General features: G+C 44.1%; 1 protein-coding gene across 1 annotated transcript in view; it reads right to left on the bottom strand.

Moving 5' to 3' along the window:
- PMFBP1 (polyamine modulated factor 1 binding protein 1) overlaps positions 1-14,938 on the bottom strand; it is a gene marked incomplete in the record, with an annotated part of 50,588 nt that overhangs the window by 12,744 nt on the left and 22,906 nt on the right. Inside the window, 7 exon segments of the mRNA XM_070062687.1 lie at positions 531-684; positions 847-1,036; positions 3,766-4,006; positions 5,588-5,745; positions 5,832-5,958; positions 8,405-8,515; positions 9,476-9,646. Coding sequence (XP_069918788.1) covers positions 531-684; positions 847-1,036; positions 3,766-4,006; positions 5,588-5,745; positions 5,832-5,958; positions 8,405-8,515; positions 9,476-9,646 — 1,152 coding nt within the window.

The raw sequence follows: 14,938 nt of genomic DNA, 5'->3' as shown, positions 1-14,938 counted from the left end.
TTGTGGCCATTTGGGGAGTGAACCAGTGAATAGAAGATCTCAGATTTCTTTATCTGTCTCTCCTCTCATGCAACCTTTCAAATAAGTAAGTAAATCTTATAAAAAAAGTTTCCTCTAAGGTTCTACATTTTTCTTCATTCAACTAGATATATCAATTGATGTTTTACAGATCCAGTTCCCACAGCCTTCTCTCTCAGTTACCAGATTTTTCCACATAAAATCTTTGAATAAACTTTTAGAAAATCTTAAAAAAACACAAAAGAATAATTTTGAGATCAAAAACTTTAAATTGACAAGGATATCTTTTAAAGAACAACGTTGTCCTTTGATTATTTTTAAGCCTAACCCTTGAAAATGGTTACTACCGGTCCTGGGAACTGGTGCTGGCTGGCTGGCTTAGCATGCCAACAGAAATTCTGCACAACTAGTCTGCATGGATGTTCGAGGTGACATCTACCCAAATGAAGATCAGCATATTTAACTGTAGGCAGAACAAGTGCTGGAGCTGACTGCCTGCTCGCCCTCCGTACCTGGTGCTGACTGAGCTGGATACGATCTAGCAGGTCATTTATTTTCAGGTCCTGTTCATCTATTGTCTTATGAAGCTGCCTGTTTTCCTTCTCGCAATTTTCATTCTTCCTCAGGGCCTCCGAGAGTTCTGATGTCAGCTCCTCTATCCGTTTCCTAAAGCGAAATGACCACAGGAAGATGTACTTCAGTGCCTGGGTTGGTGGGCTGTGGAGCTGGTCTTGGGGGCCCTTGCTCTCTGCACTCAGGGGCAGCCACCCACAGTGGTCCTGGCTGGCTTCCAGGGACACAGCCCCTTCTGGAGGTGGCCTGTGCTACCTGTTGGATGTTAGCTCCTCTTCAGCTGTTGCGAATTCCTTCTGCAGCTTCTGAAGGTCTCTCTGTAGCTCCTGGATGGTGTCTGCTTTCTGTTTGTCCTGGAAAATGCAGCTTTGCAGTTTCCTCTGTGCATCCTCCAGGCTAATCTGTGCCAGCCTGGCCTCTTCCTTGTATTGGGCTGCTTGCTGAGCTGCAGAAGCCAGAAGATAAGCCAGAGGCACATCCATATGAGAAGGGAGTGTGTGGCTGAAGATCAGGCTCTCAGATGAGACTAGCGACAGAGTTTAATTTTGGAGCCCACTGCAATCCCCGATCTATCCTCTTTTCTCTCCATTTTGTTACCCATCTTAAGGAGCCCATTAAATTATGTGTCTTCAACTACCCTCCAGCCACGGATCCCTCCCTGATTAAAGTTAAACAAATTGGTAGAAATTGCACAGTACCTCCAGTGGGACTCATCTATCATTAGGGACACCTCCTGACCCTCCTGGCCTTTAGAGTCTACAGAGGGAGCTATAACCAGCTCATCTGTCATGGAGGAAAGTGGAAGGTGAAACTGATGGTGAACTCAGGAGAGAGGTCAGTGTGGCTTAGGACAGGTGGAGATGGACTCGTGAGGACCAGAAGTCCAGGTGTTCCTGGAGGAGTGCAGGCTCTAGGAGGGTGGAGAGGGAGGACTGCGAGAGCAGATACATAGTGAGCGAATGGAGCAGGCACGTGGAGAAGAGGAGGAGACCAGGCTGAGTGGAAAGGAAAGTGGCGCTGGGGGATGGTGGTCAAGAGAGTTGGGTGAATGGGTGTAGTGGAGGGGACTTTGGGGGACTTTGAAAGCCTGACATGGTCAGATTTAATATAGTGGGTTCTTGAGCAGGGACTTGAATTACAGATAGATACTTTAGAAAACTTCTAAAGTGGAATGCATTGGACTAGAGGAAAACTTCCAGCAATATCCTTTTAGTCCACACGTTGCCTCCACTGGATTTGAGGGGAAAGCACTTAAGTGCGTTGTGTATTGTGGTTACTTTACATCATATATGTTCTCACATCCTATAGTTCTACTACTGCTTCTATTTAAACATCCCTTTCATTCCCACCTCCAGGTTTTTTGGCCTGGGATACTGGAAAAAGATATTCTCCTGGGGCTGGTGCTGTGGCATAGTACACTAAGCTGGTGGTGCCGACATCCCATATGGGTGCCAGTTCCTGTCCCAGCTGATACTCTTCCGATCCAGCTCTCTGTGGCCTGGGAAGGCAGTAGAGGATGACCCAAGTCCAAGTGCTGGGTCCTTCTCCCACATGGGAGACCTAGAGCAACCTCCTTGCTCCTGGTTTGGATTGGCCCAGCTCCAGCTGTTGCGGCCATCTGGAGAGTGAATCAGTGGAAGACCTTTCTCTCTGTCTCTCTGTCTGTAACTTCACCTCTCAAATAAATAAAATCCTTTTTTTAAAAAGATATTTTCCTGTGGAAGTAATGCCATGCTTTGAAAGAAGGAGGGAAGATAATGTTTTTAAAAGGGCAGGAGAATAGGTTCGGTTTTGGAAATGTTGAGGTAGAGGGGGAGGTGGCTACTCCAGGGGAGCGTTACTGAAGAGAGACTGACCGCAGTGTAAAAAGCCAGGGCTGGGCTCTGAGCTCTCCACAAGGAAACGGAGGGGAACTTGGAGGGTAAGGAGATAAGTCTTAGCTCATGGAAAACCATAGAGCAGGAGGGAAAAGAGAAAACAATGGTGATATTTATAGAAGAAAGGGACACACCATGTCTCTAAAACTGGAAAATGAGACTTGGGGTGTGGGGAGGTAAATGGTGTTAGATTACAGAGTTAACAGAGGGTGAAGAAGGAAACGAAGTTTTGTATTTTGTATTTTTTTTTTTTTTTTTTGGACAGGCAGAGTTAGACAGTGAGAGAGACAGAGACAGAGAGAAAGGTCTTCCTTTTTCCATTGGTTCATCCCCCAAGGGGCCACTATGGCCGGTGCGTTGTGGCCGCCAGGTATTTATTTATTTATTTATTTATTATTTATTTGAAAGGCAGAGTTAGAGAGAGAGAGAGAGAGAGAGAGATCTTCCACTGCTGGTTCACCCCCCAAATGGCTGCAATGGCCAGGGTTGGGCCAGGCCGAAGCCAGGAGCTTCTTTTGGGTCTCCCATGGGGGTGGCAGGGGCTCAAGCAGCTTTGCCATCTTCTGCTGCTTTGCCCAGGCCATTAGCAGGGAGCTGGATCAGAAGTGGAGCAGGTGGGATATGAACATATGGGAGCCCATCTGGGATGCTGGCATCGCAGGTAGTGGCATTACATGTTATGCCACAATGCCGGCCCCAAGATTTGTATGTTTTAAAAATATTTGCTAGCTATTCACATAAAATAAAAGTCTATCCTTTTAAGGTAGAACATTCTATGGTTTTTATTATGCTCACAAAGTTGTGTAATTATCACTACTATCATCATCCCCAAAGAAATTCTGGACTCAAGGCAAGATTACTGATGACCTCTGAGAAAGCACTTCTGCAGAGCGTCAAGGGCACCACCCACGGCACAGGCTGCACAGAGAATGTATTTGGGGGCCAAAAGGAGAGAAGGAAGTAAAACCCAGGGAGTGGAGAGGTGAGCTGTGTGACAAAAGGCCTGGAGATGATGGAGAGGAACGTGGTGCACAGTGCAGGCCACAGAAGGGACAGGATCTTTATCCAAGGCTGCCGAGAGCTGGGTGGGCACGTGAGTTCACCTTCCCAGGCTGAGGCCCTGCTACGTGCAGAAGTGAGTGTGGGTGCGAATGAATGAGATGCAAGATGAGACTGTGAGAAGGCTTGGAGTGGGACGCTGTAGGTCAGCGAGGTGGATATTTAGGGGGTCCCACGGGGGCTGTTCTAGCCTCGTGGACCGGAAGCGTGGTGGGCACAGTGCCCTCGGGGGCCTTACCTGCCAGCCTCTGCTGCTGCCTGGCCTCTTCGAGGCTGTCCTTGAGCTGCTCCACCTCGGCCCGCAGGGCCCCACACTCCACCTTGGAACTGTTCTGCTTCGCCTCCTTCACAGTCGTTTCGAGTTCTGCGGTCAGAGCTAGCTGCTTCTCCAGTTCCATCTCTTTTTTCATGAGGTTGTTCTGAATCTGAGTCAGTTTCTTCTCTAGCTCATGCAGCATTTCATCTTTCTCTTGGAGTAACTGAGGAGAGCGAGTGTGAATGCTGAGAGAGGTGAAGTCGCCGAGAGATTGGCTTGAGCACTCCTGGGAACCACCGTCATTTCTTGGCTGGGTGTTACAGCAGCCTCCTACCCACACGTCCTGCCTCAATGCCTGTTCCCTTTGGCTGTTCTCAACGGAGTAGCTTAGGTGGCAGGCGGGGCTCTAAACTTCTGCTCAAAACCCTCCAATGGCAAACATATCACTTGGAAAAAAGACCTCCTTCGATGCTTCATGATCTTGTTCCATCTGACCTTACCTCCTGCCACTCTCCTAACCTCTCTCTGTTTCAGCTGAGCTCCTGGGACTCTCCAAACGGACTCCACCTTAGGTCTCTGCACTTGCTGTACCCTCTGCCTAGAATATTCTTCCTCAAGACCTTTCTTTGGGTGCCTCCCTCATTCGCTCAAATCTCTGCCCAAATATCATTGTATCAGACTTTCCTTGACCACCTGTGTAGAACAGCCATCAAGCTGATTCAGGAATTTATCTGACATGAATATATCACCATTATACCCAGTTTTGTCAGTTGTTTATTGTTTGTCACCCCACACTAGAATGACGCTGCATGAGAGAGGGGATGCTGCAACATTTGTTGTATTCTTGGTGCCTGCAATAGTGCTTGGTATTTGTAGGTTCTTACAAATATTTGTTGGCTAGTGAATGACTTGAAAACTGTTTATCCAGACTCTTTGCTTCTTGTCACCCTCTCTCCAAATGCCTCCCTTCTCACTGGTAGATTTCCTTTGTACCTTAAAGCAGGAAATCATAGTGATCAACCAGTCAGTCAATGGGATTAGTAGCCAGGATAAAAGTGTGGTGTTGGAATGGCACTGACTATAAAGCTTGCATTCATTTCATGACCCTTCTGTTCTTACTTCCATTTCTAGGCTTTCCCAAGAACTTGGTTTATGGGAGTAACTACAGATCTTTTAGGGCACAGCCCTTAGTGTTTTCAAACTTCCAGACTTACATATTCATAAGATATTTAAAAAGTGAAATTTATTTGAAACTTTTAATGACTACATATAGCATTTATTTATTTATTTATTTATTTATTTATTTATAGCATTTCCTTTGGCTATCAAACATTAAAAAAGCACAGGGGGACAATGTCAGTGTGTTCCAAACTCTTTTGCTACCTTTCAGGACTAGGGAAGAACCTCTTTGATCCTCTGAAAGTCAATGCTTCAATAATGGCCCCTGTATAATCATATTTATTTATTATGTGCTATAAGAAATATCAGGGAAGTGCTTCCAATTGTGTCTGGAGACCTCATTCTCTTTGTGCATGTGTGGAGCCTCCCAAACTCATCACAGAGAGGAGAAAAGGCAGAGAGGCTTGGCCTCACCGCTTCCCTGTTGTGTGGCCTCACATCTGTCCTGGCAGGTGGCCTACAGCTATCCCGTCGTGTGGCCTCATACCTGCTCTGTCATGTGGCCTCACACCTGCTCTGTCATGTGGCCTCACACCTACTATGTCATGTGGCCTCACACCTCCCCTGTTGAGTGGCCTCACCTATGCCCTGTTGACAGCTTCGAGCAGAGAGCACTTCCCTTTACCTTGTCTTTCTTCAGAGCAATCTTCTGGGTCTCGGTGAACTGCAGCTGCAGCTCCTGCAGCCGGTGTTGCAGGATGAGAGTCTCCTTGTCCTTCCTCTCGATGTGCGCGGATGTCTCTTCCCGCAGTCCGTGCAAATCCAGCTCCAGCTTCATCATGTCTGAACAGATGAGACACAGTGCTACGCTCAGATGGTGGCTCTGGCTGTCTCCGCGCCCCGGCCTCAGGCCACAGCCCCTGGTTTACCCTTCATGATGTTTTTCTTCTGTTCTGACACGGCTTCCAGTTCCATGCGCAGGTCCTTCACGAGGTTCTGGTACTCCTCCACGTGCAAGCACTGGCTGTCCTTCTGCTCCTGCAAGTGCTTTAGTATCTGGCAGATGAAAGAACAGGGCGGGATGAGCAAAGGGGGAAGAATGCTTTCTAAACTGTCCGTGTCCAGAATAGAACAATTCAGAGAGACAGAAAGGACAGTAGTAGTTGCCAGAGCCACGGGGCGGGGGACGAAAGTGATGCTACTGGGTATGGAGTTTCTTCAAGGGTCAGGAGTGTTTTGGAATTACTGATGTCAACTGCCCAACATCATGAAATGCTAAAACACAATGGTGGATTTTATGGTTAGTCAATTATATCTTTAAAAATTTAAGGAAATTAAACCAAAGAATATGGCAGACTTCTCATGCAAAAAGGAAATTATTCTATCTTTCTTGCAATAACAGATGGTTATTTATGGAGCATCTGCTATGTGCCAGGTACTGTCTGGGTGTTGGGCACGGCAGCACAAAGAACACAGACACAAATTCTCACCTCTTGGAGATGATCTTCTAGTGGGTGACACAAAGAGTATAACAAGTAGTGACTCTCAGAAAACATTAAACATTGATAAATGCTATGGGAGAAAAAGAGAAAGGGAGGTGCATAAGCTGGGATGTGTGTGGGGCAGTTTTAAGTGGGAAAACAGACTGGCCACGCTGGGAAGATGGCCTCTGAGCAGGGACTTGCTACAGGTTTTGGGGGAAAGTGTGTTGTAGGTGTCTAGACAGATGCGGAGAGACCAGCCAGGACCAAGGCCCGAGGAGTAGGAAGGACATAGAGGAGGACAGTGTGGTTAGAACGGACTGAGGGCTGGGGAGATTAGGAGGACACAAGTGAAGGGGTCATGAGTGCTCACACTGTGTAGGATTTGTAGACCTTCTGCATGAACTTGGCTTCTACCCTTAAGGAGAGGGGAATGCCTTCCTAGTTAAGAGAAGGCAGGAACACGTGGCTATGGAGGGAGAATTTACTGTCCAGACAGCAGGGGATGCTGGGAGTGTTTTTTATTTGATTTCAGAGTTGACAGGAAGGAGGGATACAGCATGAAGACAGGAAGTGATGTCTGGAGAAGCCCAGGACAATCACCACATGACTCAGATGTGGGTGCTGCATGGATTCAAGGGCCCACATGAGGCTGTGCCAACTGAGGGGAGCAGAGAACTCCAGGTAGAAACAGCCTAAGGCTATCTGACTTCTCAAAGAACATCCAGGGAGCATGAAGGCTTTGCACAGGAGGTACAAAATGGTGGGGCTGAGTGTGTTCTTTTTCTTGGGGAAGTCTGTGTCATTTAAAACAATGGAATGTCATAAGATCCTGCTGTGGGGCACAATGTGATTCACATGGAACTGACCTTTAAAATAAACATTGACAAATGGCCAAGGGACAACTACAAAGTTCACTGCTAATCCAACTTTCTGGGAATGGCAATTCCTGGAAAGAGAAGTGTCTGCCTCCCCAACTAAGGAGCCCCTTGGCGAGCTGAGATGTACTGTTCACCCTCTTGGGCACCTGCCTTTGGCCAGGCAGTGTCCCGTCTTGGGCATGCAGACATGCCATCACTTGCCCACCGTGTGGTCACCAATGGCTGGCTTTGCCCTGCGCAAGTTCAGTCATGACTGACTGACTTAAGACTGGACCTCACCTGGAGGGAGGCTGACTGATGTTGGCTATTGATTTGTCAAATCTTACTATATTTTTGACGTGTTTTTTTTTTTTTTTTTTTTTTTTTTTGACAGGCAGAGTGGACAGTGAGAGAGAGAGACAGAGAGAAAGGGCTTCCTTTTCTGTTGGTTCACCCTCCAATGGCCGCCGCGGCTGGTGTGCTGCGGCCGGTGCATCGCGCTGATCCGAAGCCAGGAGCCAGGTGCTTTTCCTGGTCTCCCATGTGAGTGCAGGGCCCAAGGACTTGGGCCATCCTCCACTGCACTCCCGGGCCATAGCAGAGAGCTGGCCTGGAAGAGGGGCAACCGGGACAGAATCCAGTGCCCCAACTGGGACTAGAACCCAGTGTGCCGGCGCCACAGGTGGAGGATTAGCCTAGTGAGCCACGGTGCCGGCTTTTGACGTGGTTTTGATGCTTACTCATTATTAGAATCAACTTTTGATACTACTTTGAATTTTGCCAAAAGTATTCTCAAAAAAAGGAGAGGGGGACAAATTTGCATTAGTGGGTTTCTCTACATTTGATAATTTTCAGTTCCAGCCAGACACAGGAAGGCTGGATGGTCCGTTTGAATCTAGCAAGCCAACAGGAGTTTTTAATCTATTTAGGTCAATGATAGAAGTAGGTTAAGTGATATGTGCAATTCCAAAATCTAATGCTGCCCAAGTCTTTGGAACTTAGCATATGCTATACGTAGTATGTCTATGGCAGGGCTGACCACAGTCACACAAATATAAAACAAAATGGAAAACTATGACATTAAGATAAAAAAAAAAATAAACAGGGAAACCCAGAATCAGCCTGCTTCCACCAGGCACAGATAAGCAAAGATTCTTCTACCTTTTTGATGTCTTCGCAATCTTCTGAGGAGCTTGGCGGATGTCTGTGGGTGGCTGTATAGGAAGCAAAGTCTGCTTGTAATTTTATCAAAGCCTCTTCTCGCTCCAGAACCTGCAAATGAGCACAAGTCGGTTGGGCTGAATGATAATGGAACGTGCTTATTACTACTACTGTTTCCCAAGGCTAGGTTTGTTGCAGTGCTGTGTGATTCATCACACGCTTCCTGTGGCGGGGGGAGGGGGGGGGGAAGGAACATGCTCTCAGGTTGATATCACTGTTCCCTGAGGCACGGGGACTTGTCTCAAGCCGCTCAGAGACCACATTTTGGTCTTTGCCCTAGCCTGCTCGTGCGGTCTAGTTTATGAGGCAGAAGAAGGTCCTTTGGAGGCTATGTCAGAGCCATGTGCTTAACCTAGTGGAGGACAGGATTAAAAGTCTGAGAATTAAGGAAGGCAGTTTCTTTGCTGGGGGAGAAAGACAATGGAGACAGTTGTTGAAAATGAAAAAAAGTGAACATTTTGTTGCGATTTCATATTGTTTTGAATTTGTTGAAAAATAATTCAAACCCAAGCACTGACAGTAACTAGAAATGTTCTTTCCTTCTTTCTTCTCTCACTTCCACTGTTTGGGGAGGACACTATTACAAATTTACAGGATGCACTTCTACATTGTAGGCAGAGATTTTAAAACACAAAAGTGGGACCAAACTGCACACATATAGGACTCTGCAGCCTATTCTCAGCAATACTGTAAACATCTTCGTCTTTTTTTCTGGCTTCATAGTTTTCCATTACGTGTGTTAGCTCCTTAACCTGTTTTCTTAATGGCTTCAGTCATTTGCCTACTGATGGCACCTAGGAGGTTTTGAGTCTCTTTACACTCTCAAACTTCACACACATGGGTAGGGGAGATGCATTCCATGGAGGGCATGGCCAAAATGTGGGGCAAATACTTAGAAAACACTTGAGGGATCTTGGTGAAGGACGTTGCTTCGGGTGACCCTCCCAGGTTTGTTTCCTCGTGGCTTCACTGTGACTCCTTCACAAAACTGATCTGGGAGGAAGTACCTACCAAAGCGTTGCTGCAGGCGAGCTTATTCCGGAGCTCCTGGATCAGGTCGTCTTGCTCAGAGACTTTCTGCCACACTTCAGACAGTCGTTTCAGGGTTTCCTGATGCTCCTGAATCATGCAGGAAGACGTGTATATCCGCACCTTTGAATGATCACCCTTGTTCTCGGGCTCCTGAGAGGTTTAAAAACAATGGGTTGGTTTTGTGTATAATTTGTGAGTTAATTTCAGATTTCATAAGCATGGAAAAATCTCTAGACCTATATTCCAAAAACATTTGCTTATATATGGGAATCATGGTTTCATTAATAAAAGACATATTAACTAGGCATGTCCATGGTAAAAGGTCCAAATGGCTCACGAGAGAATATGCTGCCGGCGCCGCGGCTCACTAGGCTGTGCGGCGCCGGCACCCCAGGTTCTAGTCCTGGTCAGGGCGCCAGATTCTGTCCTGGTTGCTCCTCTTCCAGTCCAGCTCTCTGCTGTGGCCCGGGAGTGCAGTGGAGGATGGCCCAAGTGCTTGGGCCCTGCACCTGCATGGGAGACCAGGAGAAGCACCTGGCTCCTGGCTTCGGATCAGCGCAGCGCGCTGGCCGCAATGCACCGGCTGTAGCGGCAACCTGGGGGGTGAACCAACGGAAAAAGGAAGACCTTTCTCTCTGTCTCTCTCTCTCTCACTGTCTAATTCTGCCTGTCAAAAAAAAAAAAAAATAATAAAATAAATAAATAAATAAAAATAAAAAAAAGAAACTTAAAAAAAAAAGAGAATATGCTAACTCTCTGTAAGTCAGGCCCTTTTCTTCCTGATGGGCTAGGCCACCAGTGTTCATGGTATTTTTCAGGGATATGTTATACATATTTGCTGAGTGCATAGATATATTTATATAATGCTCACTTGTTTCCTTTCTGAGATGAGTCTCTACACACTATTCTAAACATTTTCACTCTGCAGTTTATTTAGGATAGTTTTCAATTTATTATTTATAGATTTTTTTTAAATTAACTTCAAATTACACAAGTACTCCTGTCCAGATTGTCTTTATTAAATATTGTAACATTATAGGCAGGTCTAAATTTCCTTTTGTCTACTACCTCTATTCTCATACTCTTTCCACTCTGCAGAGATTATATCGTGCATCTCCTTCTAGAACTTTATCTATATATTTACATAATATAAATGAATCTACAGAATACAGATTATATTGGCTTTTTAAAACAAAGATTATTTTTTTGCTTAACAAAATATCTTAGAGATCTGTCCACGTGAACACATGTGCTTTTATCTTGTTCCTTTAAATTACTTTTAAATGTATTTATCCAGTTTCCCATTAATAGGAATACAGATTGTTTCAAGGCTTTTTTTTTTTTCCTAAAATGAAGCTTAAATAAATACTTTGGAGGTTGGTGCTGTGGCTCAGTGGGTTAAGCTGCTGTCTGTGGTTCCAGCATCCCATGTGTGCACAGGTTTGAGTCCTGGCTGCTCTGCTTCTGATCCAGCTCCCTGCTAATGCACCTGGGAGGGCAGCAGAAGATGGCCTAAATGCTTGGGCCCCTGTACCCATGTAGGGTATCTGGAGGAAGCTCCTGGTTCCTGGCTTTGGCTTGGCCAATCTCTGGCCATTGCGGCCATTTAGGGAGTGAATGAGTGGATGGGAGATTTCTCTCTCTCTCTCTTTGATCTCTCTTTTCTCTCTGTATCTGACTTTCAAATAAATAAATATAAAATACATACATCTTAAAAATGCCATTTCTCTCCAGTCTTGGATGTATGTGTGTCACATTTCAATAAAAATGAATACTTTGATACATATTTTTGCCTAGTCTGATTAAGTGTGTAGATTAAATTCATATTTAAAATTTGGATAGATATTCTACAATTGTCCTTCAAAGAAACTGTGATGCTCAACATTCTTGTCAACCTGAAAATGACTTTTTTTCCTTAGAACCATGCTTTTTTGTTTTTGTTTATAAAAGTGTTCCCTTAGATCATGTGAAATCATGCACGAAGGCTCCTGTCCTCTCATTGGTCTGTACTAATAATAGGGTGAACTGAAAAAGAGCAGAGTTCTAGTTTTGCCTGATAGATCCTTTCCCCATTAAATCTGTCTCCCCAGTTGGGCTTTTTGGACAAAGTTAGAAATAGTTCATGTTCACTGAGCATGAAGGCTACCCATGAGCAAGCTGCAGAAAGGTCAAACCGAATCCGAAACTGACCACAAATAATGTTCATATAAATAATTTAGCGTATAAGAGAGCAAAGAAATGAAAAACGTAATAGAAAAGTTAAGAAACAAGAGGATGATATTTACAGGTTCCACTATCTTCTCAATACTATGGGATGAAAAACGGAAATAGATATAAGAGTAATAGAAGAAAAATTCCCTAAATGGAAGAAAAATGTAGATGTTTAAAAGAGTCAGCTAAGTGTTGACAGGCTTAATGAAAAATAAACTAGAAACACCCTGAGCTAAATGCTCTAGACTTCAAAGAGATAAAATAGATGATCTATAAAAATGACAGAACAGGCTGATGGCCAGCACAGCTTCTCTTTAATCCAGAGTGGTACCAGACAATATAGCAGTGTCTTCAAGATTTAAGTGAAGGTGCTTTTAGAAGTTTGTATATATAATAGACAAAATGGCATTCAAGAATGATGGCAAAATAACTTTGTTCACGTGTGGAAATATTAAAAAATGTTGCCACCTATAGTTATTTTTTAAAAGATTATTTGTTTATTTGAAAGAATTACACAGAGAGGAAGAGAGAGAGAGAGAGAGAGAGGCAGAGGTCTTCCATCCGCTGGTTCACTCCCAAATTGGCCACAATGATTGGAGCTGTGCTGATCAAAGACAGGAGCCAAGAGCCTCCTCTGGGTCTCCCACGTGGGTGCAGGGGCCCAAGGACATGGGCCATCTTCTGCTTTCCAAGGCCATAGCAGAGAGCTGGATAGGAAGTGGAGCAGCCGGGACTTGAACCAGCACCCACATGGGATGATGGCGCTGCAAGTGGCAGCTCTACCTTTTACGCCACAGCACCAGCCCCAATTATTTTTGAAGGAATTATTACAACAAAAGGAAAAACCTAAGAATGCAGAAGCGATAAAAAGTATTATTGCTGAGTACATTAATGAAGAAAAGTTATAATCTTAGAAACAGATATTCCCTACGTTACATAAATATTTCAAGAGATTTAAAAAAAGGTGAAAAGCTTTCCAACTCATCATCTTAGGATAACATAACTCAAAGAACAATATGAGATGAGAACACGAACAATGTAAGCCATCAAACTAATCTCATTTCTGAAAATAGATGCAAAAAATAAAATTTTCACAAATGTAGTAAGCAGTTTATTAAATAATATATCAAGATCAAGTAGGGTTTATTGGAACACAAGGAATGTTTTCTATATGAGAATCTTAATGTAATTCACTTCATTAATGGAAAGAAGTTCTATGATTATCTTGATACTCAAAGACATTTGCTCAAATTCAACATTAATTCTTGCTTAAGAAAATTTCTCATGTGCTAGATATAGACAGTCATACCTTCAACTTCAAAAGGATATTAACAAGAAACCAAGTATAACAAGAAACCATTATACTTAATAGCAAAATACAAGGAGCATTTCCTTTAAAATGAGGAACAAGGTGAGACGCTATGATTCTACATTGTTCTGGAGATTCTGGTCAATGTGATAAGATGGAAAATAGTTGTACAAGTTTTGAAAGGGAAAGCAATTTAGAAAAATCGAGGATGTTCAACTGAAAATCTGATAAGACAGATTGGTAAGGTGGCAGGAAAAGAGATAAGTTTTCTAACAAATCAGTAAGACTTAATAAAGTTAAAAGTATAGAAGATCTTTCATAAACCAGATAACAACTAAAATATATCTAGGAATAAATTTAGCAAGGAATATGTGAGATTTACAAAGAAAGGTAGAAAATCATACTGAGGAAAATATAAGAAAACTTGAATAGAAGTTGAAGTATGTCCTGTTCCAAAGGGCATGCTAATTTCCTCCATATTAATATATAATTTGAAATTCAGCCAACATAAATCTAAATTTCATCCAGAAGAAGTATATAAAAAGGGTGAAAACAAGGCGAAAGTATAGAACACAAAGAAAGACTTGTTCTGAAAGGAGCTATCAAAACCTGATGCCAGTTAAACTCACTGAAAAACGGATTTGCAAGTGGGTCTGAAGACTCAGGAGTCTAGAAGGAGCCACAAGTACACAGGATCAGGGTGTGAATCAGTGTGGAAAGGTGGAAATGGTCAATAAACAGCTTGGGGACAACTGGAAATCCATCTTGACTGACATGAGATAGGAGTGTTATCTCGTTACATACATAAAACATAAATCTATATCCTAGATGGACTGAAGCTAAAAAACAAAAATGAAAAATTATAAAAGCACTTAAAAACATAAATTAAACTTTTATAATCTAGGGAGTACAGAAAGACTTCCAAAGCCAGAAGTAAAATCTAGAATCTATATAGACTGACATTTTAAATTCCATAACAATTAAAAACTTTTACATGTTGAAAAATACCATTAATAAAGTAAAATGAAAAAGTACAGACTGGGAGAAAATATTTGCCACCTACATAAAGAGGCATTATTACCTGTAATATGTTGAGAAGCTCCTATAAATCAATACCAAAAGATTAATAACCTGGCAAAAATGAGTTAAGGATTAAAATAAGCAATTCACAAAATGAAAGCCCACATGTCCGATATGAAGTCTCCTCGACACTGCACTAGTGTGGTGGAGACCGTGCTGTGCCTCCCAGATCCCCTTTGGCTGTGAAGGATTCACTGCCCAGCTGCTGGCAGTACAGCTCTCATCTGCCAGCCCTTTTTTGGGATTGCCTGGGCTGAAGAAAACTACCTTGCCTAAGGTGACACCTTTCCCTAGAGGCAGTCAGCATCCAATAACTGTCCAGCATGGAGGTATGAAGGCCAGCTCTCTTTTTCTCAGTTTAGGACTACTCTGAAGGTTCATCCAGCCTCATAGCTCCCCGTGGGGTTGGCTGAGGTCCTTATTAATACTGCATTAGAGGCCGGCGCCGTGGCTCAATAGGCTAATCTCTGCTTGCGGTGCCGGCACACCGGGTTCTAGTCCCAGTCCGGGCGCCGGATTCTGTCCCGGTTGTCCCTCTTCCAGGCCAGCTCTCTGCTATAGCCCGGGAGTGCAGTGGAGGATGGCCCAAGTGCTTGGGCCCTGCACCCGCATGGGAGACCAGGAGAAAGCACCTGGCTCCTGGCTTTGGATCAGCGCGGTGCGCTGGCCGCGGCGGTCATTGGGGGGTGAACCAACGGAAAAGGAAGACCTTTCTCTCTGTGTCTCTCTCACAGTCCACTCTGCCTGTCAATAAATAAATAAATAAATAAAATAAAATAAAAAAAGACTGCATTAGAGGGCAGGTGTTTGGCACAGCAATTAAAAAGCTGACTTGGGATGCC

This window comes from Oryctolagus cuniculus, chromosome 18 (assembly GCF_964237555.1).
Source record: "Oryctolagus cuniculus chromosome 18, mOryCun1.1, whole genome shotgun sequence".
In the NCBI taxonomy this organism is placed as follows: domain Eukaryota; kingdom Metazoa; phylum Chordata; class Mammalia; order Lagomorpha; family Leporidae; genus Oryctolagus; species Oryctolagus cuniculus.
The sequence above is the reverse complement of the archived record's forward strand: the minus strand, read 5'-3'. Positions and strand labels throughout refer to the sequence as shown.